The 27,298-nt window shown below is 41.5% G+C and overlaps 1 protein-coding gene across 7 annotated transcripts in view; it reads left to right on the forward strand.

Moving 5' to 3' along the window:
- Positions 1–715: 715 nt before the first annotated feature.
- LOC144503629 (RNA-binding motif, single-stranded-interacting protein 1-like) overlaps positions 716–27,298 on the forward strand; it is a 240,687-nt gene continuing 214,104 nt past the window's right edge. For 2 of the 7 annotated variants that reach the window (XM_078228267.1, XM_078228268.1), the window contains exon 1: positions 716–947. In XM_078228267.1, coding sequence (XP_078084393.1) covers positions 882–947 — 66 coding nt within the window. In that variant the 5' untranslated portion in view covers positions 716–881. Of the gene's footprint in view, positions 948–25,327; positions 25,933–27,298 lie in introns of those variants that run through there. The other 5 variants (XM_078228271.1, XM_078228270.1, XM_078228273.1 and 2 more) reach the window with 5 other exon arrangements.

The following is a 27,298-nucleotide window of genomic DNA, read 5'->3' on the forward strand; positions in this document are numbered from 1 at the left end:
TCAACTGAAAAGCTTCCAGGTGTTCAATCACTCTGTCCCAATTGACTTGAGTAAGATTAAAATCATGAAGCACTTTTTCATACAGAGTTCTGGAAATCTGGAACCTTTTCATCCAAAGTGAATGATGGGTCAACTGAAATTTTCAACATTGAAAATCACGACCAGTCCAGCCAGTTAAAATCTTACTCACCTAAATTCTTAAGTGTTGTATTAGAAATTTAAACTGGCTGCTGATTAAATTTCAAACTGCATCATACTTTGTACATCCCTCCTTTAAGTCTGCATCTTTGCAAATAATTTGTTGAAAATACTTGTTTTAGAAATGCACAAAGTACACATATATGGTATAATACTAAAATATTTACTTCTCCAGTGTGTGTATAAAAAGTTAATAACTTGCCTTTTCATTTAATTTACACAGATATAACTTCAGTATACAAACAGGCACTCTGTGTGTTCCTGATTGTTGCACAGAGTTGTCTGTAGATTGTTGTGATATGTGTCATTTTCTTTTCTTTTTAAAAAGAAAATCAATAGAAAATGTCTGTATTGACATCTTTCACGTTATGAAGAAATCTGTTTTCATTCTTTTCTGCCTTACTTGCTGCACCCTGTAGAGACATGAGAGCCTGAGGCAAAATGCCATTCATTCATCAGCGTGATCTCAGCTTGCCTCCTCCCTCTGCCCTGTGGTTTTTCAGACTCCTCCCAAAACTAAGGCCTACTGACTGATCTGCCAGTGACTCTCTCTACACAGCAGTGAGTTATGTGGTGCTCCCCCTCAAACAGGCTGATTTGCAGATTTGCTGTTTGACGCTTGTTTCCTGTACAACATAATCTTACTTGTGTGACTTGATTGTGTGGCACCAAGGGCTGTAAAGATGCTGCTTTCCATGCCACAGATGGGGTTTGGCCCTCGCTCTCGCCCTGTACAGCAAGCTAAAAAGGTAAATACAAAGCTTTTTGCATCGGTTGTGCTGTTCAGTGAATTGACGATTGTATGTTTTGATACTCTATCGATGATAGATGAAGGAGGTAGCTATGTAAGCTGGGGATTTTTTTTTAAATTCAGGAAATGACTGAGAAGGAAGTTGCAGGAGCTCAGGCACTCTCATCAAAGGAAGTCCTGTAATGTTCCCAGCAGCATAATTCTCAGACTAATAACCAGGCCAACATCTTTTATGACTCTAGTCTTTTAAAATTTATGTCCATTTTCATATTTTAAGTGCGTTTCGAGTGTGACATTAGTTCTTATAAAAGGTAAATCATTTAAAATGCAGTTAAAAATACTGAAATATTTTACCTTTGTCATGCATTTGGTTTGTAGTTTCGAGGAGTCTTTTTTGCTGTGGACGTGATAACCGTATCTGCCCTGAGTGGGCAGATAGGTTATTTTAATCCTTCCATATTACATATTTATAAAAGTTGCACATAATTTACAGAATTACATTATGAAGCCTGGCTTTTCCTGACTAAGGCAGTGGCTGTATTTTTTTTTCAAAATAACCTTCTCAGATTTAAAAAAAATCTTTTCATGGGATGCGGGTGTTGCTGGCAAAGCCAGCTTGTTGCCCATCCCTAATAGCCCTTGAACTGAGTGGCTTGCTGGGCCATTTGACAGGGCAGCTAAGATTCAACCACATTTCTGTGGGTCTGGAGTCGCATTTAGGCCAAACCAGGTAAGCAGTAAAGGAGATTAGTGAACCAGATGGGTTTTTACAAAAATTTATCACTGAGATTAGCTTTATATTCCAGATGTATTAATTGAATTTAAATTCCACTTGCTGTCTTGGTAGGATCTGAACCCATGCCCACTGAGCAATAAATAGCCTGGGCCTTTGGATTACTTGTCTAATGACATTACCATGATAGCACCATCTCCCCACCAATTTAATTCTATACCATGTCAAATGTGGCATAAAACAATAGGACTCCAACCATTCAACAGGGGCAGTAGTGTTAATCTGTTCAGTCCATCCAGTGATGTGGAATGGGTTTGATATGGATTGTAATAGTGCATTTTTTCTGTGATATATAGTGAATCTTTCCTACATTTCAATTGTAAAAAGAACTGCACGTTTACATTTTACTTGTAGTGTTTGCCCTGCTTTACATTTCTTTTATCATCATTTAACTGGCATTTTACTTATGCATCATTTAACCATTATTGTTAGTCACCAGATACAAAATTCCATACACTAAATGTTTTTGAATTTGTTGTGATTAATCTGCATCTTTGATGTTTGGATATTCTGACAACATGCTGTTGTAATGTTTGGGGCAGAAGTAATTCAGATCAATTTGTAAAAAAGAATTTCTGTCAAAAATCAATAATCGCATAAATCTAGTACTTAGATACAAATCTGGAACTACTTATCAATTCTTGGTGTTACAAAACAAGAATATAGAGATTGCAAATGTTAAAAAAGGCACACTGCTTCTAGCCATTCCAATTCCTTTCATGGAAAACTGCTCAGAGTAGGGATATCCAGATATGCATTAATTTTGAACAGGAGTCAGATACTCCTGCCTCAAAACTAAGTGATATTTCCATACAGTGTTTTATTCATTATACCAAATGCTGGTTTCGAAAATTATTTTTTAAAATTATATTTCTAAATAAAATACAATTTACAATGGTAGTTGTGTTTCTTACCTTTTGTCCAGTACCTGTAGTTGGTATTAGCTGGCTAGTAAATGTAATTTATTGCAGTCTTTCATGACCAGGAAACCTTTCCTTGCCTCTGGACTAGCTTTGAAACAGGTGGGTGAAACTAATTCACTAGAGTCCTTCATTACTCAGGAAATCTCTTCATGGACTAGCTTTGGGCTTTTACACTTGCACATCCTCCAGATTCAGACCCTAACCTGCCTTGCATTGAAATGTTCATTCTTGGAATTGCTAGTTCTACACATGTGAATTAAATTAGCACACCTAGATAAGAAACAAGTTATTGAAATGTGTGATATGCTACTAAGATATAGGCCAGAATTTTTCAGAGGCAACAGATGTCCTGCCACTGGAGCTGAAAGCTGGGGGCTGTCCCTGCTTCGGCAGTCCGTAGGACTCTTGAGTTGTATTTGGTTACTGACTGTGCTTCCATCCTATTAAAGATGGCGGCTTGGACCAAGAGCTGCCGGCCCAATTAGAGAGCCAACAGCTCAGCATCGCCACCACTAGTGATGGTCATTTATGGGGTTGCACCAATAGGATGAGAGTTCATTGATGGTTGGAACCTCTAAAGAGGAGTAACTCGGATTGGGGTATTCGGGACCTGGCAGTCAGGTCCTGGTGATTGTCGGGGATGGAGAGGAGAGGGGGCGTATTCTTGGTGGATAGACAGTGCCATTGCCACTGAGGACCCCTCTGTCAGCCTTGGATGCCAAAAAATGGGTCTCCTCTCTTTAAGAATCCATTAGAAAGCCACCAGGTTTCATTGGACAGTCTCCTAATGCAGCAAAAGGCTACCTAGTCACTAGCAAAGTCCCCGCGGAGGCCTTTAATTCTCTCAGTTTTACTGAGACAATTAAAGGCCTCTGTGGAGTGGGAGATGAGCCGTCTGCAAAGCAGGGGCTCATCTCCCATCCTTCTCACATCTGGCAAAATGGCATGGTGGCGGGAATATGTTAGTCCTGCCGTTCAATGCCTTCCTGTGCCATTCTATGAGTCTTCCTCTCTCCCAGCCTTTTCCCAAAGGGCTGGTAAAATTTAGCCCATAGAAATAAGAAATGCCCAGTTTCAGGACCTGGCCCATGCTGGCCAATGAGGTCAGCTGGGGTAGCAATGAGGATATGATGTGTTTAAAGTTAAAAAAAAATTTGCACAAATAGAATCTAAGTAAACTCTTCTGCCATGTATGGAATTTAAGCGCAAGCAGTCATAATTACAAATTAAAATAAATGAAAGAAAATAGGAAATGCAGGAGGAATGTTATTGCCAAAAGAGTGGCAAGTATAGAACAAACTGTGGGCATGGCTTGTGAATTTAAGAAAGAAAGAAAGAATTAAACATGTTTTTGACAACACATGGAATGCAATGTTACGAGAAATATACCAGGAGAATAGTATGGTTAAGTTAGCTCAAAGGATGGACAGTTTTCTGATTGAAATGATTGAAACTGCCAGGAAAACAGACAACTGGCTGTTGAAACTCATTGGTACCCACCAATTACAGCCAAACTAGGGTGGAACGACATTTAAATATACAAGGTGAGATCCTTCACCTATTGTAGGACACCAATTACAATTTTCAAGAACATGTGGATGAAACACTCAAAATGCATGCCTGTCCCACTTTCTCTGGATGTTGAAAGGCCCTTAAATAGATTGTTGGAGGCCTCTTCAAAAAAGTGATTTTTGTGTGTGTGTGGAATACTGGTGCCTCACTAAACCTACAGAGACTTTTTTGGCAATTGCTCCTGTTCCTCTCACCTGTCCTTATCTGCTGGCTGGCTGCACACAGTAGCTGACTGGTATTTCCTTCTCATCAAATTGATAAACTGAAGCGAGATGCAAGTTTGGTGCCTCCAGCAAATAAGTCTTAAACCTGACTTGATCCTCTCTACTACCACATTGGGTAGGTACTATGGGTGCACTGCCTATGTCATGCACATTCAGTGCCTAACATGAAAGTCTCTCCACTATGTCACTGTCAATTTTTAGGTGTCAGTGGCAGTTCAAAGACTTGAGTACATAATCTAGGTTGATACTTCAGTGCAACACTGAAGGTGTGCTGCATTGTGTGACGATACAGTGGCACAGTGGTTAGCACTACTGCCTCATAGCGCCAAGGACCTGGGTTCGATTCCTGGCTTGGGTCATTGTCTGTGTGGAGTCTGCACATTCTCCCCTATATGGATTTCCTCTGGGTGCTCTGGTTTCCTCTCATAGTCTGAAAGACATGCTGGTTAGGTGCATTGGCCATGCTAAATTCTCCCTCAGGCAGGCAGAGTGTGGCAACTAGAGGATCTTCACAGTAACTTCATTGTCGTGTTAATATAAGCCTACTTGTGAAACTAATAAATAAACTTTTCTATCTTTTGAATTTCTTTTCTTTATTCTTTCCTGGAAGTAGGCGTCACTGACAAGACCCCGTCCTTAATAGTTCTTGAACTGAGTGGCTTTCTAGGCCATTTCAGAGGTCAATTCAGAGACAACCATGTTGCTGAGGGTCTGGAGATACATGTGGGCTAGACCAGGTAAGGATGGTAGATTTCCTTCCCTAAAGGACATTAGTAAATCAGATGGGTTTTTATGACAATTGATGATAGTTGCATGGTTACCATTACTGCAGCTAGCTTTATATTCCAGATTTTTATCAACCGAATTCAAATTCCACCAGCTGCCATAGTGGGACTTGAACCCATGCCACCAGAGCATTAGGGTCTCTGGATTACCAGTCCAGTGACATACGCCACTATCTCCCTGAATGAGATGTTAAACTGAGGTTGTCGTAGATGGACATAAAGGATTTTGTGACACCTTTGCTTTCCCTGTATATCACCATGGCTCAGATGGCAGTACTCTCATCTGTGAGTCACAGGATTCTGAGTTCAAGTCCCATTCTAGGACTTTAGCACAAAAATCAAAACACACCCATTCAGAGGGTGTGCTGCACTACTGAGGTGCTATCTTTCAAATAAAAAGTTATTGCTAGGGCAGATGTAGAAGATTCCCATGCATTTATGGTGGCACAGTGGGTTAACACTGTTGCCTCAGCACCAGGAACCCGGGTTCAATTCCAGCCTTGGGTAACTGTCAGTGTGGAGTGTGCATGTTCTTCCTGTGCCTGCGTGGGCTTTTTCTGGGTACCCCGGTTTCCTCCCACAGTCCAAAGATGTGTAGGTTAGATGGATTAGCCATGGTATATGTGCGTGGTTATGGGGATAGAGCACGGAGTGGGCCTGGATAAGATGCTCTTTCAGAGAATGGGTGCAGATTTGATGGGTCAAATGGCCTCCTGCACTCGAAGGATTCTATGAAACTAACAGGACTGGGACTAGTGGCCTTATGGGGATGTTTGCCACTGCTGTTGAGGAGGGTTTGAACTAGATTAGCAGGGGGATGGGAATTTCAGGAGAAATTCAGAGTGAAGAGGAGAAGAACTGGCAATAGGAAGTGGACAAGTATTAACTGATAAGAAGGAATATCAGGGAGTAGTATCAAGGTAAATAGAATATTTGGAGAGTTTTATAGAATTAATGTAGGCAATAGTGAGTTATTAGTTGGTGTCAGAGGAAAGGGGAAAGTAAAAAAGCCTAAATCAGGGTTAGCGTGCATGTATATGAATGCGCAGAGTGTGGTGAATAAGATTGGTGAACTATAGGCACAGGTTAAAAATGCAATTATGGTATCATTGCTATCAGAGGCCCTAAGGGCAGCACTGGGCATTAAGTATGCCTGGTACAAGGTGTTTAGGAGAGATAGGAAAAGCAAACAAGTGAGTGGGAAGTGACAAATTGATTAAAGGTGGCATTACAGTACTGAAGTGAGAGGATGTTTGGAGAGGGGTCAAGGATGGAGTCTCTCTGGCTAGCGGTAAGCAATGAAAAAAGTGCAATATTGATTGGTGTAGCATATAGACCACCAACTAGTGGAAGGGATGTAGAGAAACAAATTTACAAATTACAGAGGTGCAATAATTATAGAGTAATTATAATGGGAAACTTAATTATCCAAATATAAACTGGGATAGAAATAATGTAAAGGGACAAGAGGGGCAAGAGTCCCTCAAATGTGCTCAAGAAAATTTATTTCTGCACCAGCAAGTTTCTAGTCCAACGAGAGGCAGGCACTGTTAGACGTGATTTTGGGGAATTAATTGGCCCAAGTGGATCAGATATCAGTGGGAGAGCAAAAGGGGACAGTGAGCATTGTATCAAACTTTAGGCTGGCCATGGAGAAAGACATGGAGCAATCCAGAGCAGGGATCATTAATTGGCAGAAAGTCAACTTCAGTGCGGTGAGAATGCATCTGAGTTGAGTGAGTTGGAATCAAATGTTAGCAGAAAAGACAGTGGCTGAACAATGAACCACCTTCAAAGAAAAAAATATTGCAGATAATGTCAAGCTATATTCCCTTGAAGGGCAAAGGTAGGGCAAATAAATCCAGAGCACCCTGGTTGATCAGAAAGATAGAGGTGATGATGAATAGGAGGAAGTGCATGTACGACAGATGTCAGAATGAAAATACAATGGAGAATCAGGCTGAATTTAGAAGGACCAAAGGGGCTGCAGGGCTCTGTATTGGGACCTCTGCTGTTTGTGATTTATATAAACGATCTGGAAGAAGGTGTAACTGGGGTGATCAGTAAGTTTGCGGACGACACAAAATTGGCAGGACTTGCAGATAGTGAGGAGCATTGTCAGAGGCTACAGAAGGATATAGATAGGCTGGAAATTTGGGCAAAGAAATGGCAGATGGAGTTCAATCCTGATAAATGCGAAGTGATGCATTTTGGTAGAAATAATGTAGGGAGGAGCTATACGATAAATGGCAGAACCATAAAGGGTGTCGATACGCAGAGGGACCTGGGTGTGCAAGTCCACAGATCCTTGAAGGTGACGTCACAGGTGGAGAAGGTGGTGAAGAAGGCATATGGCATGCTTGCCTTTATAGGACGGGGCATAGAGTATAAAAGTTGGGGTCTGATGTTGCAGATGTATAAAACATTGGTTCGGCCGCATTTGGAATACTGCGTCCAGTTCTGGTCGCCACACTACCAGAAGGACATGGAGGCTTTGGAGAGAGTACAGAGGAGGTTTACCAGGATGTTGCCTGGTATGGAGGGGCTTAGTTATGAGGAGAGATTGGGTAAACTGGGGTTGTTCTCCCTGGAAAGACGGAGGATGAGGGGAGACTTAATAGAGGTGTATAAAATTATGAAAGGCATAGATAGGGTGAACGGTGGGAAGCTTTTCCCCAGGTCGGTGGTGACGTTCACGAGGGGTCATAGGTTCAAGGTGAAGGGGGGGAGGTTTAACACAGATATCAGAAGGACATATTTTACACAGAGGGTGGTGGGGGCCTGGAATGCGCTGCCAGGCAAGGTGGTGGAGGCGGACACACTGGGAACGTTTAAGACTTATCTAGATAGCCATATGAACGGAGTGGGAATGGAGGGATACAAAAGAACGTTCTAGTTTGGACCAGGGAGCGGCACGGGCTTGGAGGGCCAAAGGGCCTAAGGGCATGTTCCTGTGCTGTATTGTTCTTTGTTCTTTGAAGAAACTAATTAGAAAAGCAAGATGAGAGCATGAAAACAGACTGGCAGCTAACATAAAAGGGAATCTTGAGGTCGTCTATAAGCATATAAATAATTAAAGTGTGGGAAAAGAAAGAGTAGGGCTGATTTTGGATAGAAAGGGAACTAGCACATGGAGGCAGGAGAAGTAGTGGAGGTATTAAATGAGTACTTTGCATCTGTCTTTACAAAGGAGCTTACCCAGATCTGGTCCAGTAGAAGAATTTACAAGTGAGAAGGAGGAGGTTTTAGAAAGGCTATTTTTCCCTAAACATTGCTAAGGTACCAAGACCTTGGGGCCGATTTTACCAAATTGGGACCAAGTGCCGGGTCCGGTCATCAAACGGATCCGCACCCGGCAGCCGTGCTCCAGCGTGCCCATATGCCTTTTTCGGCGCCGGTCTATTGGGCGGGGCTTAGCGCTCTTGGAGTGGCCGGAGCTCCAACTGCACATGCACAGTTCGGAACAGACCGCAGGCAGCGCGCCCGGGCGCGAATGGCAAAGCAGCACAGACAGCAGAGAGGATGAAAGGAATTCCCTTTGGAGGATAATGTCCAAATCACAGGAACTAAAAACCTGACAGTCCAAAATCTGGGATAATATTACAGATGTGGAGATGCTGGCGTTGGACTGGGGTAAATACAGTAAGAGTTTTAACAACACCAGGTTAAAGTCCAACAGTTTATTTGGTAGCAAATACCATTAGCTTTCGGACCGCTGCTCCTTCGTCAGATGGAGTGGAAATCTGCTCTCAAACAGGGCACAGAGACACTTGATTTTGTGTTTGATTTTGAACTTGATTTTGTGTCTCTGTGCCCTGTTTGAGAGCAGATTTCCACTCCATCTGACGAAGGAGCAGCGCTCCGAAAGCTAATGGTATTTGCTACCAAATAAACCTGTTGGACTTTAACCTGGTGTTGTTAAAACTCTTATAATATTACAGGACAGGGATGGGGGGATATACATTTTAAAATATTATCCCAGATTTTGGACTGTCAGGTTTTTAGTTCCTGTGATTTGGACATTATCCTCCAAAGGGAATTCCTTTCATCCTCTGTGCTGCTTTGCCTTTCCCTGGGGGGGAGGGGATGGAGAAGGGGAGTGATGTGTCTCCCCTGGGGGGGGGGGGGGGGGGGGGGTGATCCCTCCTCCGGTGGGGAGGAGGGATTGAAGGATCGGCCACAGACTGGCAGCGCCCCCCCCCCCCCCCACCCCCAGGGGCAGACACGTCACTCCCCTGCTCCATTCCCCCCCCCCCCAGGGGCAGACACGTCACTCCCCTTCTCCATCCTCCCGCCCCAGGGGCTGACACGCCACTCCCCTTCTCCATCTCCCCCCCCCCCCCCCCCCCCCCCCCCCCGCCCCCTCCGGCCCAAGGAAAGGCAGAGCAAGGCCAGGAACGTGCAGGAGCAGTGGAAGGATGGTGGACGGAGACCAGCGATCAGGCTAGGTCAGGGGTGTGCCTCCCAGGGGGATCCGATCCTGGGGGGAGAGGGGGGGTCTGCCGGCGGGGCCTGCCTCCCAGGGGAGTCCGATCGGCGGGGTTGGGGGGGGGGGGGCGGTGGGCTGCCAGGGTGGTTCGCGGGGGGGGGGGTCCGCAAAGGATGGTCAGAGGGGATTGGCTTCGGCGGTTCCCCTGCTGAATTTGAGTCCCATTCGGACTTTTATTTAGCAGGCCGTTTAATGCGCGGACGCGAAATGGGCCGCAACCTGGTAAAGTCGGATTCGTCGGTGAAGTTGGGCGCGAGCTTCATTAAGTCGATTTAAATGCATGCAAATGCATTTAGATCGTCACGCCGGCTGATTCGGGCGCACGCCAGACCCGCGCCTGGATCGGGGCTCGGTAAAGACGCGATCTGCCATGAGTCGGGTGCAGATCACATTTTAGTCCCGATTCCCAACGGGCGCGAAATTTTGGTAAAATTGGGCCCCTTATGTGAAATACATGCAAGGAAAATGAGGGAACTGAGCGTGGAAATTGCAGAGGCACTTGTATTGAGGATTGTGAATGTTACACCCTTATTCAAGAACGGTTGCAAGATTGCTAGCAACTACAGACTATTCGGTTTGATTTCACTGGTAGGGAAACTTCTGGAAACTGTAATTCAGGAGAAAATCAATAGTCACAAATGCAGGATAATTAAGGGAAGAGAGCATGGATTCATTAAGGGAAAATCAAGTATAACTTGAAGTTTTTTGAGGAGATAAGGTTGATCAAGGCTATGCTGCTAATATGGTGCATATCGATTTTCAAAAAATATTTGATACAGTGCCACACAACAGACTTGTGAAAAAAATTCCAGCTCATGGAATAAAAGAGGAAGTAGACATTTGGATAAGCAATTGGCAAAGTGACAGGAAAGAGAGTAGTGATAAATGGATTGGAGGAAGGTTTGTAGTGGAGTTCTCCAGGGATCAGTGTTGGGGCCCTTATTCTTCCTGATATATATTAGTAACCTAGACTGTAATGTTCATAGAACCATAGAATCCCTACAGTACAGAAAGGCCAAGAATCACAGTCTAATCAAGCAGTGCAGAAAGAGGCCATTTGGCCCATTGAGCCTGCACCAATCTCCAAAAGAGCATTTTAACCAGCTTCCCCCCCACCCCCCCATACATTTATTATGGCTAATCCACTTAATCGACACATCTTTGGAATTTGGAACGTCGAAGGAAACTAGAGCACTTGAAGAAAACCCATGCAGACACAGGGTGAATATGCAAACTCCACACAGACAGTCACCCAAGGCCGGAATCAAACCCAGGTCGCTGGCATTGTGAGGTAGCAGTGCTAACCACTGTGCCACTATGAAATCAGGGCATTATTTCAAAATTTGCAGATGATATGTAAACTGTGATGAAGGTTGTCTTGAATTTCAAAAGGATGTGCTGGTTAGGTGCATTGACCCGAACAGGTGCCGGAGTGTGGCGACTGGGGGAATTTCACAGTAATTTCATTGCAGTGTTAATGTCAGCCTTACTTGTAACTAATAAATAAACTTTAACTTAATATAGAAATGTTGGTGGATTGGGCAGACAAGTGGCAGTTGAAGTTCAATGCAGAGAAGTTGAGGTGATTCATTTTGGCTGGAAGAATATGGAGAGATAGTATAAAGTAAAGGGAGAAACTCTAAAGGAGATGCAGGAACAGAGGGACCTCGGTATATATAAGTCAGTGAATGTGACAGAGCATGTTGAAAGAGCAGTTAATAAAGCAATTCTTGAGCTTTATTAATAGGGGCATTGAGGACAAAAGTAAGGAGGTCATGTTGAACTTGTATAAGACACTAGTTACGCTTTATCTGAAGTACTGCATCCAGCCCTGGTTACCATATTTGAGGAAGGATGGGAGGGAATTAGAGAAAATATAGCGGAGATTCACAAGGATGAATCCAAGGATAAAGAACTGTAACTATGAGGATAGATTGGGACTGTTTTCCTTGGAGAAAAGAAGGCTGAGAAGAGACTTGAGAGAGGCATTCAAGATTCTGAGGAGTATAGACAGGTTGAATAGTGAGAAATTATTCCTACTCAAGAGTATCAAGAACTAGAGGGCACAGATTCAAAATAATTGGCGAAAGGAGTAAAAGTAATGTGAGGAAAATATCTTTCATTCAGAAGGTTGGTGATTCCAGGTTCGAGCGAGGCATTCAAAAGGGAATCAGATTGCTATCTTAAAAGAAAGAATGTGCAAGGTTATGGGGATAAGGCAGAGGAGTGAGTCTGTGCAGACTCAATGGGCCAAATAGCCTCTTTCTGCACTGTAAAGATTCTGTGAATGTATAATCACTGTTTTGCCACCTTTGGTAGGTCTGTTCTGATGGGACAGGGCATACCCAGGGATGGTGATGTCTGGGATATTCTCTGTAAGGTATGATTATGTCAGGCTGTTGCTTGATTAGATGTGAGTCAGCGCTCCCATTTTTTGTACAATCCCCAAAATGTTAGCAAAGAGGACTTTGCAGGATTGATGGGGTTGAGTTTGCTGTTGTCATATCTGGTGCCTAGGTCAATGCTAGGTGGTCTGTCCATTTTCATTTCATTTTTTTAAAACTTCTTTAAAGTAAATGATGGAACAATTTGCAGTTATTGTATTTTAGTATCAATAAGTAATTGCACACTCTTTTTGTTTTTCTGGTATTTTGACTCATTAATAATGTACGATCATCATTGGCAAGATCATTACTTATCACCTATTCCTAATTGTTCTTGAGAAGGTGTAAGTGAGCTGCCTTCTTGAACTATTGCAGTCCATGTGGTGCGGGTTTATATCAGTGCGACTAGCGAGGGAGTTCCAGGATTTTGACCCAGTGACAATGAAGAAACAAAGATATATTTTCAAGTCAGGATGGTGTGTGACTTTGACGGGAGCTTGCAGGTGGTGGTGTTCCCATGTACCAATTGCTCTTATTCTTCTGACTCAGCACCTTCTCAAGGGTAGTTAGGGTGGTGCCTTGCCAGTACCTTGCAAGGCTGGCCTTGCCAGTGCATTCACATACCATGAACAAATAATTAAAAAAGAACAAACAGCTTGTAGTTACTTTTTCAGTAGTTTATGGAATCGCAAGTTCTTGCTTTAATGAACATTTTAAGGGCTCGTTTAAAACTAGGAAAACATATGATACATTCTTACAAAATACTAAAATGTCAAAATAAGCAAAATATCCTGATAGATTGGGCAATACACATCAAAATCATGCAATCTGTTGGTTTTGATTAATTTAATCATTAAAAATAAACTGAAATAATACTGGAAATCTGGGCTGATATTGGATTGAACTTCAAAAAACATTTTTAAAAAGTAGCTGGAAGTGAATCACAAATTGCTAAGAACTCGCACCATTAAAGAGTGCATTTATGTCCATTAACAATTTATTAAAAATCAGGCAGTTTGTGAAGTGAAGGAGATATGTTATGAGTTTCAATTCTCTGCAAATTACTGAATCAGTTACACATTATGAATTATTCCTGCTACAGTCATTCAGGCCTTCTCATTACTGTCATAGACATCCCTGGTAATGATGCGATTTATGGTCCTAACATGACACTCATCCTTGGAGGCCTATGGACAAGGACCATTGAGGCTGCAATGTCTCATTTCAACATGTGGTGAATTGTTCCTGGAGGTTGTATACCCCAGTGAAATTGTTGTTGAAATTAATGAACAACAGTGGCTCTAGCATTGATCTTTATGGAAACCACTTCCCACCTTTTGCCTGATCAACTTCTGAAGGCCAATAAAGCAATACAACCATTCCCGGACACAAGTGTATTACAATGTCCTCATCTTCTGCTGATTCTTGTTAGTTTTAAAAAAACTTTTCTGGCTTTTTTTCTCTCTCTTCACTCACTTTCTTTATTCCCTTTCTTGTAAAAATGTCAGTTGACTCCATGTCTTGCTGCTCTGTCGCTCTGAGATTGTGGCCAGGGAGAGGGATGGATCTGATATTTGGGGAACAGAGTTTGGCAGGACCTGCGAGACAGTGGCCCGGATTTTTCTCCAGAGTTGTCCCAGTTGTTTTGTTAAATACAGTAAGTGTATTTTGGTTCCCAAAAATCACAACTTGAAATGAAATTATTTTAAGTGAATCATGGACTCCCATAGGAATGAATGTTAAAGCTAGAGATAGGTTCCTTTAGACATTTCTTGCCTGGAAAAAAAATGTACAAGTTGAAATACTGTACCATACTTGTGAAGAAATGTACGTTACTTGCTGAAATAACTTGCAACATAAAATAAAGAAGAAATAAAATATACAAATAAAATTATTTTAAAAATGTACAGTATCTGTCCTCGTCTCAATACATGGTATTTTTAGATTGTAAGAAGTTTAACAACACCAGGTTAAAGTCCAATAGGTTTATTTGGTAGCAAAAGGCAACCTGGTGTTGTTAAACTTCTTACTGTGTTTACCCCAGTCCAACGCCGGCATTGCCACATATTTTTAGATTGACCAGGCTCTATCTAGTGGCAGAAGTTGATGAGTGCAGTTGGCAGCTCCCTGCACTGGCTGACTGTCTACCACTAGAATCATAGAATCCCTACAGTGCAGAGGAGGTCATTCAGCCCATCGAGTCTGCACCGACTCTCTGACAGAGTATCCTACCCAGGTCCTCTCCCCTGCCCTATCTCCATTACCCCACACATTTCCCATGGCTAATCCATCTAACTTCCATATCTTGGGACACTAAGGAGCAATTTAGCATAGCCAAACCACCTAATCTGCACATCTTTGGACTGTGGGAGGAAACCGGAGCACCCGGAGGAAACCCACACAGACATGGGGAGAATATGCAAAATCCACACAGTCTCCAAAGGCTGGAATTGGACCCAGATCCCTGGTGCTGTGAAGCAGCAGTGCTAACCACTGTGCCACTGTGGATCCCAGGACTTAATGCAAATTCAGGAGTGGCGTTCAGGAGTACCCTAAGGTAAGAACAGAGACCCAGAAGCAAGGTTGTCAGGAGGGGGAGGGGGTTATGGATGGTGGGGTGTGGTTGTTGGATGCTGTGGTTAGCAAGGGTGGGGGTGTGGGGTCAGCAAGGCCCTCAATTCCCCCACCCCCACTCCTCATGCATCTTCCATGTCAACTCATACTAATTCATGATCCTCTACCCACTCCCAATCCCCCCCCCCATACCCTCCATGTCAACCCAAGCCACACCATCCATCCTCAATGGCCCCTCATACCCTCCATGCCAACTCATACACAGCATCCATCGCTATGGGCCCTTATAGCCCCCATACCAATTCATGTCCAACTCATGCCAACCCTTTGTCCTGACACCATCCATGCCAACTCATCCAATAACCATAAAGGGACACCTAAGGAGCCATGCTCTCACTCATGAAATCCCATTCAACAGATTGAAATCCCCTCAAATACTCAATCCCTTTTGAAAATAAACAGACTTCTATTCATAAGACCATACAATGGCACAGTGGTTAGCACTGTTGCCTCCCAGTGTTAGGGACCCAGGTTCGATTCCTGGCTTGAATCACTGTCTGTGTGGAGTTTGCATGTTCTCCACGTGTCTGCGTGGGTTTCCTCCAGGTGCTCTGGTTTCCTCCCACAATCCAAAGATATGCAGGTTAGGTGAATTGGCCATGCTACATTCTCCCTTGGTGTACCCGAACAGGCGCTGGAATGTGGCAACTAGGGGATTTTCACAGTAACTTCATTGCAGTGTGAATGTAATCTTTCTTGTGACTAATAAATAAACTTTACTTTACTTTACATCAAAGACAGCTTGTCCTTTAATAACCTCTTTGGGCTGCTAATCAAACTATGAACTTAGGATCTCCTGTAGAAATAATGATCAGTTGTGGAAAATAGCCAAGCACTGATAATGGCATAATGATAACCCTTGGGCGAAGGTCAGCAAATGGCAATTTAATTGCTGGAACAGATTTCATTCAACTCTCACTGACACATGCAGCTTACTTTTTAATTTTTAAAGGGCTGGGGATCTAAATAACTTTAACTTGACAGTTCTACAGACCTTACTGCTCTTCAAGAGCATTTATGACTACTTAAAACATGTGTAATGCCAACACTGTAAGTTAATGCCCTTTTGGCAGCATGGCATGACTCTCCACGAAGCTCTGAAAATCCATGCCAGCGATTCAGTATTCTCAGTGTGCAAAATTTTACTTAATCTCAGATGAAATACTAGTCAAGCAATCTGATGGTGCACAGGCCTAGTAAAACGTTATTCATGATGACGAAACAAATACTGCTTAAGAAGTTTACATTTATGTGATACAAAACATTTGAATTGCAAGATATCACAATGCGGAGCAGCATGGTTATAACTTCTTTCCCCATCTTAACTGAATTCTCAATGTCATCTTGGCTGCTAATAAGAGACAGCATAATATATCATCTTGTCTTGCAAAGGAGTATAAGAAAGCTATGTTCTGTATATGATGCCACTATAGGTTCTTCAGGCCACTGATGTTCATGAGATTAATTAATAAATCTTGTCTTATTCATGATGGCAAAGTGACTGACTGAACAGTGTGTTCAATTTCTGTCAGGAGTCCCTTCAAATATAACACACACTATAACTTACTCTTAAAGACATGTCTACTGTGCTGACTGATGTCTGGATGCAAATAGAGCTGCTACTATGAGCATCATGTTGTTGGTGATGAAAGTTCCCCATGAAACGTTAACTCTTTCTCCATGGATGCTGCCAGATATGCTAATTTGTGGAGGCATTGGTGGAGATCTTTCAAGAATCACTGGAGGCAGGGAGGGTCCCAGAAGACTGGAAAGTAGCTAATGTAACACTTCTGTTTAAGAAGGAAGGGAGGCAGCAGACAGGAAATTATAGGCCGGTTAGCCTGACTTCGGTCATTGGCAAGATTTTAGAGTCCATTATTAAAGATGAGATCGTGGAGTATTTGGAAGTGCATGATTAAGTAGGAGTGAGTCAGCACGGCTTCATCAAGGGGAGTACATATTTGACAAATCTGTTAGAGTTCTTTGAGGGGGTAACAAGGAAGTTCGATAAAGGAGAACCAGTGGACATGATTTATTTAGATTTCCAGAAGGCCTTTGACAAGGTGCCGCATAGGAGACTGTTAAATAAGTTAAGAGCCCATGATGTTAAGGGTAAGATCCTGGTATGGATAGAGGATTGGCTGACTGGCAGAAGGTAGAGAGTGGGGATTAAGGAGTCCTTTTCAGGATGGCAGCCTGTGACTAGTGGTGTGCCTCAGGGATCAGTGTTGGGACCACAACTTTTCATAATATACATTAACGATTTGGAAGAAGGAACTGAAGGCACTGTTGCTAGGTTTGCGGATGATACAAAGGTAAGTAGAGGGGCAGGTAGTATTGAGGAAGCAGGGGGGCTGCAGAAGGACTTGGACAGGCTAGGAGAGTAGGCAAAGAAGTGGCAGATGGAATACAATGTGGAAAAGTGTGAGGTTATGCACTTTGGAAGGAGGAATGGAGGCAGAGACTATTTTCTAAATGGGAAAATGTTTAGGAAATCAGAAGCACAAAGGGACTTGGGAGTCCTTGTTCAAGATTCACTTAAGGTTAAGGTGCAGGTTCATTCGGCAGTTAGGAAGGCAAATGCAATGTTAGCATTCATGTCGAGAGGGCTAGAATATAAGAGCAGGGATGTACCTCTGAGGCTGTATAAGACTCTGGTCAGACCCTATTTGGAGTATTGTGAGCAGTTTTGGGCCCATACGTAAGAAAGGATGTGCTGGCCTTGGAAAGAGTCCAGAGGAGGTTCACAAGAATGATCCCTGGAATGAAGAGCTTGTCGTATGAGGATTCTGGGTCTGTACTCGTTGGAGTTTAGAAGGATGAGGGGGGATCTTATTGAAAGTTACAGGATACTGGGAGGCCTGGATAGAGTGGACGTGGAGAGAATGTTTCCACTAGTAGGAAAAACTAGAACCAGAGGGCACAACCTCAGGCTAAAGGGACGATCCTTTAAAACAGAGATGAGGAGGAATTTCTTCAGCCAGAGAGTAGTGAATCTGTGGAACTCTTTGCTGTAGAGGGCTGTGGAGGCCAGGTCATTGAGTGTATTTAAGACAGAGATAGATAGGTTCTTGATTAATAAGGGGATCAGGCGTTATGGGGAAAAGGCAGGAGAATGGGGATGAGAAAAATATCAGCCATGATTGAATGGTGGAGCAGACTTGATGGGCCGAGTGGCCTAATTCTGCTCCTATGTCTTATTGTCTTATTTCTAGCAATTTCATTTGATTTTAGATTCCCAGCATCTGCAGTATTTTGCTTTTACATTATTGTGCATGTGTTGGCATCTGCAACAGGTAAGTGAGTGAGACTGCCTACTGTAAAATGCTGGAAAGACCTTTACCTGTGGCTGATGTTGCTGGGTCCTCTGGGCCATCTTACGAAACAGAAGATGGACAATGTTTACATTGGTGTCAGCAGCACATCTCTTTTAACAAAATATATGATGCGCTGAGATACTACGGTACATCTAAGGTTTGGAAAGGGCAGTGCCTGAGGTTGTGACGAATGAAAATAAGATATGCCATAATAATGGATATTTGACTGGTGCAGGGCGAGAATTTGCTGTATGGTCTCAACTTATTTCCTGACAGAATATGTGCCTATTCTATTTTAGATCCTTCACAGTGGCGAGGGACGAGAAACGACATCCAGTTATTCTTTACTCCCATCAATGATACCTTTTTCCTCCAAACAGAAACATATTTGTGAAAAGCTGACATTTGAGAAGTGCAGACTAGATGCATGCTATATGCAAACAACTGCTATTGTAAGCTACATAAGGATGACAAATTTTTCAGATATGTGTGCTGATCTTTTGAAGGTTTCCTTGGTAGCTGGAAGGTGAAGCAAGCTTTTGACTTCATCTCTCTTCCTGACAACTGTCATGAGTTTGAACCAAAGCATTTGCAACCCTGAGATGAATTTTTAGTCACATATCTGTCCCATCACCAAGACTGCTTGCATATTTCCTATGTAATGTCACCTGACTCCGCCCCACCTCAGCTCATTTGCAGCAGAAACCTTCATTCATCTTGCTTCATGTTGCTTCTCGACCTGATTATCCCAAAACCCTTAGAAAGCCTCCCATCTTGGCAACCTCCACAAATCTAATCTCATCAAAAACTCTCCTGCTCGTATTCTAACTCGCATAAAGTCCCATTAGCTCCATGAGATCCATGTGTCCGCTGATGAACATTGGCTCCCGGTTCATCAATACCTCAATTTTAAACTTCCCATTCTTGTACTCAAATTTCTCCATAGTTTTATCGCTCCCCAGATCTAAAATTCCTCCAGCCCGACAATGCCTGGGATCTCTGGACTGCTCCAATTCTGTCCTCTTGCATATTCACAATTTTAATTCCCCTCTCATTGTTGACCATACTTTCAACTACCAAGGCCCTAAGCACTGAAATTCTGTCCCTATCCTCTCTCTCCTCCTTAAGGCAATACTTAGAGTTCTGACAAAGCGTCATCCAGATGTGATAGGTTGGCTCTGTCCTCTCTCCACACAGATGCTGTCAGACCTGTTGAGATTTTCCAGCACTTTTTGTTTTTCTTTCAGATTCCAGCATCTGTGGTAAATTGCTTTTATCTTAAAACTTACCTCTTTGACAAAATCTTTACTCATCTGTCCTAATATTTCCTCAAGTGGTTACTGTCATATTTTTAAAAATAATATTCCCATAAAACACCTTGGGACCTTTACTATATTAAAGGCACTATATAAATACAAGTTGTTGTTAAAATAGGTTTTTTCATGATGGCAACATGCTGAAATTTTCACAAGTAATAATCATACATCTGTGTTCAAGATGCTGCTGTTTGAGGCAATATTTTTTATCATTACAGTTAAATGCAGGGTACACTTGATAAATTTCCTCAGAGTCTGTGCAGCTGCCTTGAAAAGGGACACCACATTAATAGCCATTCTGCCACCTCTGTATGTGCTCTTCCAGCAACTTTTGAGACATGTGTCATTCATATTGAGAATAGCAACCATGTTTTGCTGAGCTTCCATTGTTATCAACCCGAGAGCACTCGAACTGAAGAGAGCAATGAAGGAATGTTGAAGATGATAGTTCCTTCATACATTTCACTGTTGAGTTTAAAATGTTTGAATGCTTTTTTGTTTAAAAACTTTAGTTCAAAGTTTCACTTGAAGACATAAAAGCAGCTACCAGATATCCCTCCATCGATAAAAACATATTCCCAATTGACAGAGGGAATATAGCACAAATATATTAATAAGTAAATCTCACAGGAGGGATAGGGACTAATTCTTATACTGTCAGCATGACCAGCATGCATTTCTGAATGGATTTACTGACACTGATAGGACAACAAAATTAAGCTGATGGTATCGTTCATGTCTTTTTGTTGGAGTTGTGTGTGGGAGGTGGGAGATGGGGAGAGGAGATGTAAACTACTCAGGACTGAGAGCTGTACGAAAAGCTGTGGTCAAAATAGTATATTTTGAGGAGACATTTGAAAGTAAGGAAAGATATAGATAGTAGTTTCAAAATAGAGATTAAGAATGCAGAGTTCTGATGGCTGAATACTTTCTTTGGAGTTCTTGCCATCTCTAACACTGCCTTTTCCATGTTTTTTTTAACATTGCCTGACTTTGTCTTGTCTCAGCTCACCTGCAGCTGGAACCCTCATCCATGTCTTTGTTACTTCTAGATTTGACCAATCCCATGCACTTCTGGCTGGTCTCCTACATTCTGCCCTCTGCAAATGTGAGGTCATCCAAAACTCTGCTGCTCATGGCTTAATTCATAGCAAGTCCAGTTCCTTTGTCACTCTTCTGCTCATTGATATACATTGGTTCACAGTCAAGCAATATCTTGATTTTAAAATAATCATCGGCAAGTGTCTAAAGCGGCTTCTTCCCGGCTGGTTTTCAGTGCAAGGCCATTGGAAGGACAAATGGTGCTGTGGATTGAATGCGGACACAACCCACAGAGGAGATGAATGTGTGTGAGAGAGAATGAGTGGTGATGTCCCTTGAGCTGGCAGTGAGTGAGGTCTTTGTAGATGTGTGATAGGTTTGTGAGGGTGTGAGATGAGAGTGTTGAGAAATGTGACTTACTCTGGTGGAACAGAGCAGATCATTAATTCTTTTTCTGCACTGGATGGCTGTCCTCTTTTGTAGGGATGATGTGGAGATGCCGGCGTTGGACTGGGGTAAACACAGTAAGAAGTTTAACAACACCAGGTTAAAGTCCAACAGGTTTATTTGTTAGCAAAAGCCACAAGCTTTCGGAGCCTTTCGGAAGGCTCCGAAAGCTTGTGTGGCTTTTGCTACCAAATAAACCTGTTGGACTTTAACCTGGTGTTGATAAACTTCTTACTCTTTTGTAGGGCACAGGGGCTCATCACTGCCACTGCCTGCTCCGCTGGATTTGTCACCTTGGATGAGGCAATTCGCCCAGAGCAAGGATAGAGAACTTTGCAGCGGGCCTCCACTGCGTTCAGCAGATGCTCAAGAAAGATGTCATTGAAAGTGAAGCAGTATGTTTCCTTTGGAAGCCATGACTTTTCAGCACCTTATGATCCCTTGGGAAGTGCTAGCTCTGTTCAGGGGTAGTCTTTAAATATGGCAGGTACATCACTGAAGGCCTGTGGTCAAGGCAGGGCAGGTGAATCAGAAGCCGCCCCACCACTGATCTGATGTGAAACTTGTGCCTCAGCATTTTTTTCAATAAGGTGCCGCACAATACAGCGGTGAAAGCTGCCAATGCCATTGCAGGTCAAGCATTGCTTTCTGATATCGAACTTTGCCAATTTCTGTGATGATTCTGCCCTATGTCTTTGGCCAATCTTTTGATAATCTGCCCTAATATCTCCTTATGTGGCTTAGTGTTATACTTTGTTTTATAATGTTTTGAGGTATGAAGGCCATGGGACGTTTCATTACATTAAAGATGCTATATATAGAAACATAGAAAATGGGAGCATGGGTAAGTCATTTGGCCCTTCGAGCCTGCTCCGTTATTCATTATGATCATAGCTGATCATCCAACTCAGTAACCTGTTTCCGCTTTCCCCCCATATCATTTGATCCCTTTAGCCCCAACAGCAGTATCTATCTCCTTCTTGAAAACATACAATGTTTTGGCCTCAACTGCTTTCTGTGGTTGAGAATTCCACAGGCCACTGACTTGGTGAAGAAATTTCTCCTCATGATCCCTGGTTTTGGACACCCCCTCCATCGGGAACATCCTTCCTGCATCAATCTAGTCCTGTTAGAGATTTAAAGGTTTCTATGAGATCCCCCCATTCTTCAAAACTCCAACAAACATAATCCTAACCGATTCAATCTCTTCTCATATGTCAGCCCTGCCATCCCAGGAATCAGTCTGGTAAACCTTCTCTGCATTCCATCCATAGTAGGAACACCCTTCTTCAGATAAGGAAACCAAATCTGCACACAATATTCCAGGTATGGTCTCACCAATACTCTGTATAACTGCAGCAAGACATCCCTGCTCCTGTACGCCAGTCCTCTTGTTAGGAAGGCTGACACCATATTCTTTCTTCATTGCCTGCTCTACCTGCATGCTTACTTTCAGCGACCCATTTATTCCTATTCTTTGTTTCTTGTCTGCCAACTAGTTTTCTATCCACCTCAATACACTACCTCAATCCCATACGCTTTAATTTTACACACTAATCTCTTCTGTGGGACTTTGTCGAAAGCCTCCTGAAAGTCCAAATAAAGCACATCCATTGGCTCCCCTCATCAACATCTACTGTTACATTCTTGAAGAATTCCAGTAAATTTGTCAAGCATAATTTCCCTTTCGTAAATCTATGCTGACTGTCTGATCTTGCCACTGTTTTCCAAGTGTTTTACTGTTAAATATTTTATAATCGACTCTAGCATTTTCCCTACTACTGATGTCCAGCTGACTGGTCTATAATTCTCTACCTCCCTTTTTAAAAGGTGGCGTTGCATTGGCTATGCTCCAATCCATAGGAACTGTTCCAAACTCTATGGAATATTAGAAGGTGACCAACAATGAATCCACTATTTCTCGGCCACTTCCTTATGTATTCAAGGGTGTAGATTATCAGGCCCTGATGATTTAATACCCTTCAATCCCATCAATTTCCATTACACCATTTCCCTACTAATACTGCTTTTCTTCAGTTCCTCCCTCTCACTAAACCACGTGTTCCCCAACATTTGTTTTATGTTATTTGTGCCCTCCTTTGTGAAGACAGAACCAAAGTGTATAGTTAGTTAAAAGCAAATTACTGTGGATGCTGGAATCTGAAATAAAAACAGAAATTGCTGGAAAATCTCAGCAAGTCTGATAGGGTCTCTGGGGAGAGAACAGAGCTAACATTTTGAGTCCCAGTTCGTCATAACCAACTCATATCATCGTAGTTTCCTTTATTTAGATTCAGGACCCCAGTTCAGAATCAACTACGTCACTCTCCATCTTGATGAAGAACTCTATAATTTAATGGTTGCTCATCCCCAAGGGGCCTCGCACAACTAGATTGCCAATTATTCCTTTATATAAATTGTAAGGTGATGTTGTTAATAGACATATTTTATCTTATTCCCCTTTGAAGTCTGTAATTGAATCTATATCCACTTCCATATTGGGTAGTGCAATCCAAATCCTAAGCATTTTTGCCTAAAAATATTTTTTCCCTGTCACACAATAAAAGCAAATTGCAGCAGATGCTGGAATCTGAAGCCAAAGAGAAAATGCTGGAAAATCTCTGCAGGTCTGGCAGCATCTGTAAGGAGAGAAAAGAGCTTTTGTTTCGAGTCCAGATGACCCTTTGTCAAAGTTTTGACAACGTTTTGACAAAGGGTTGTCTGGACTCGAAACGTCAGCTCTTTTCTCTCCTTACAGATGCAGCCAGACCTGCTGAGATTTTCCAGCATTTTCTCTTTTGGTTTTTTTCCCTGTCACCTTGGATTCTTTTGCCAATTACCTTAAATTTGTACCCTCTGGTTATTGGCTGGTCCTTCAGCCATCTGGTCCTTCATTTGTTTCTCGTGTATATGTGTACATCAGTGAAGATTCATTAACAATGTTCAAAATGTTGAAGGATTTTGATTGAGTAGATAGGGAAAAACCATTAGGAGAGTTAGTAACCAAAGATTTAAAATAATTGACAAATGAACCAGTGAAAGATGAGAGTTTTTTATGCTTAAGGTAAGATCTGTAATGCACTACATGAAAGTATAGATTCATTGGCAACTTTTTAAAGGAAATTGGATATATACTTGAAAAGGAAAACTGTGTGAAAGAGTGGGGAATAGATCTTGCTGAATAACTCATTCAAAGAGCTAGTTCTGGCATAATGGGCTGAATGGCCTTCTTCTGAGCTATATGATGTGATATTCATGATCCAGAGAACAGAAATATAGTCAGCATATCATATTTAGATGAAGAATCAAAATAACCAAATTAACTTGAAATTTTGGTGATTAGTGTGTTTCTTCTCTTCTTCAGATTCCCACTCTATATGCTAAGGGTGAAATTAAAATTGAAGTGAAAGTACTGACTCCAATCTCAGTTTCAATGAGTTAAGGGCAAAGCACAATACATTCATCTCGTAAAGCTGAGACTTTGTTTTATTCAGACACATTTTTGGACAGTTTAGGACACAGGGATTGATGGCAGGACAAAGCCTAACAGGACAAAAATTGAGGAGTATGCAATATCATATTTTTGCAATGTGTCCACGAAAAAAAGGTTGGTTGCTCAGCAGTAAAGATTACATCATTTTGTACTGAACGGAATGAGCTGACATCACAGGAAAAGGAAATAAGATCCACTCTTTTCAAAACCAAGTAGCATCAAACCTTGAATTATAATGCTGAAGTCGTACATAATTTGTAGAGTGTTCCATATTCCTAAAATGAATGTTAGTTTATTTCCAAGGCTGTATATGGCCCACAGAATGTTTTACATGTTTCATATCAACTGGTCTTTCTTTGAAAATCTTATTTTTATCTTACACCCAAGTGGTAGTTTAGGATTATGATTTCAGTTAGATCTTTGCCATATTATTTGCAAACTTTAAAAAAGTACTTTTGTTCTTGCCATCGCTTGACAAGATCTCCACCAAAACTTGGATACTTGTTTTTACACGTTAACCCTCGGACAGATTTGTGTGATGTGCATTGTAAAAGGTATGCTACCTTTTGGGACCTTGAAAGAGGCAGGCATGCATGCTTTGAACTGGCGAGTGATTTATTGTACGTTAAATCATCTTAATTACACGAATGTGGTCATAATTTGATTAGGAGTAATCGCATATTTTTTCTTGATTTTCATTGCTAGGTATTTTTATCCGAACTATTCTCCTTCAGTTACTAATTAAATCAATATATTTAGTGGTGCTGTCAGTTGCTTTAGTGCATTCAGTAAGTATGTTCATTAGCTCGTTCAATAATGACTAAGAGACTTGCGTTTTCTGATATATTTTCATATTTGCAAATTGACCTATCTACATTCCTTTTAATTACACTGCTTCTAACCCTGCTGCTAAAAAGGTTTGCGCCTGTGTTCTGATAGGCTATTCCGACTCTGCCTTTTGGAGCACAGGAAGATCTATCTGATGGTTAGCATTTGGAATGCGAAGCATTTATGTCGGAGCCAACCATTTTAGTTGGAGGATTGGTTGATTTCTAGTTAGTAAGCTAAGAATTGGAAGTATTTTTAAAAATATGTAAATCGTAAATGTAGTTTTCTTTTTGAGTATTTAAGTGAAGTGAAATAAGCTGAATTTCAAAATTTGTACAAAGTAGAAGTGTCGGAGCTTGGCTAAGTATTTTGACACCCCTGTCTCTATTTTTTTGTCGGCGAGGCCACAGTAGGTGGGACCATTGCTGCTGGGAACCATAAGCCAGATCAATGAAGTGAAGTTGCGATTAAAACTTAAATTATATTGTCATAAAACTTGGCAGTCTGATTTGACAGGCGACAAGTAACTACAGAAAAGGTGCACACTCGTCAAAGGAATCGGGGAATTTTCCGTCCGCTCATTGGCATTGTACTTCAAATGGTTTAACTTTCCGTCTTGTAGATACATTTTGCATAAAGGAATACTTCTGTTTGTTGCCTCACAACTTTGGAGAATTGTTACGTTTCGAAGAATGATTTTTCCAAACAATCCCGTGAGAAATCCATCTCACAAACAGGTGGGATTTAAATCTTTCTATTTAGAAAATACAATTTATTAAAGTTGGAGACTTGTCTCGATTATGCTATTTCTTACAGGTCTGCAGATGTATGCGCAGACTAGTGATATATCATAAATGCCAATTAGTCTTGTAATGGATTTGGCTATTTCCGGTTTAATACTCAGCAACATTAATGCCATTATGTTAATGCGCAAAATGAACAGTTCCTGGTGTCAAATAAAGTCCCAAGTATAAGGCGAGAAAAGCCTTAATTGTGCAACCTTTATCATTTAATTTATGACTACAGCGGTAAAATCTTTTTACCATAAGGCTGATCACTTGAAGACCACGAGATGTACATTGCTGTGAAATGCCCCCTTTCTGTTAATCCTTTGATCACATCGGAGCAAAATTTCCCTTGCAGCAAAAGGCACTTATTGGTGAAGAAAGCTTCCCAGTCAGCAAAAAGTGTTCATTTTAACGAATAGCGTATAATATCTGTTGCGCACAATGATTATATACTGTGGAATGAGTTTAGAAAAGAAAATCTAAAACAGTGCGCTCCGTATGGTTTGTTATTTAAACTCCAACAGAAATAAAATGGCAGTCTGAACATAAAGCACTGTACATCTGGAATCAAGTTTCAGTGATCCCAATATAGTGGTGAGTCATAGCTAAAAAAGCACTCGCTACATCTTTAAACTTTCAGCTCAAAACAAAAGAATTGTTGATCTTGTAAAAGACTGGGAAAGCTAACTATTTAAAAACAACTCTTCTGAGAATACACTATTGATTCGATGTGTTGGCAACATAAATAAAATATCCAGTATTGACCAGGCTTTTGAATATGTGTATATTTGTTCCCCTTTTCCTTTTATTTACTGTAAATAATTTGTAAGAAGAGGTTTTCTTCAGATAAACTTGTTGATATTTTTATCAGTTCCTGAAAATTATTTTGTTAATTGAAGTCTTGCTGCTTTAATCTCCAATCGTGATCCTCTGTGAGGCCTTTCAATAAATGGAAAAAAAACTTTAAAATATCTCAAAGTATAAAAGCCATGAAAAATAGAAGAGCAATATTATTTTTATGTAAAGATATGATTAATTATATTAATTGATCAAGCACACATTGTGACATTGTCCTATTGTGACGGAAGATAATCATGAATCTTATGGTTTCATGGAAAAATTACTCACAATTTGAAACTTAAACCTGTCAAATACCACTGTACATATTTAGTTAATATCAGCATTCATTGGTAGTTAATTTTAAACACCAATAATTTTACCACAATTTAAGCAAGGCAGAGCAAACCACTGCTAATTTAAGCAAATGTTATGATCAGGAATTTTGTGTTTGTAAACCAGAAATTCCCATAGGTTT

Source organism: Mustelus asterias, chromosome 14, assembly GCF_964213995.1.
Source record: "Mustelus asterias chromosome 14, sMusAst1.hap1.1, whole genome shotgun sequence".
NCBI lineage: Eukaryota > Metazoa > Chordata > Chondrichthyes > Carcharhiniformes > Triakidae > Mustelus > Mustelus asterias.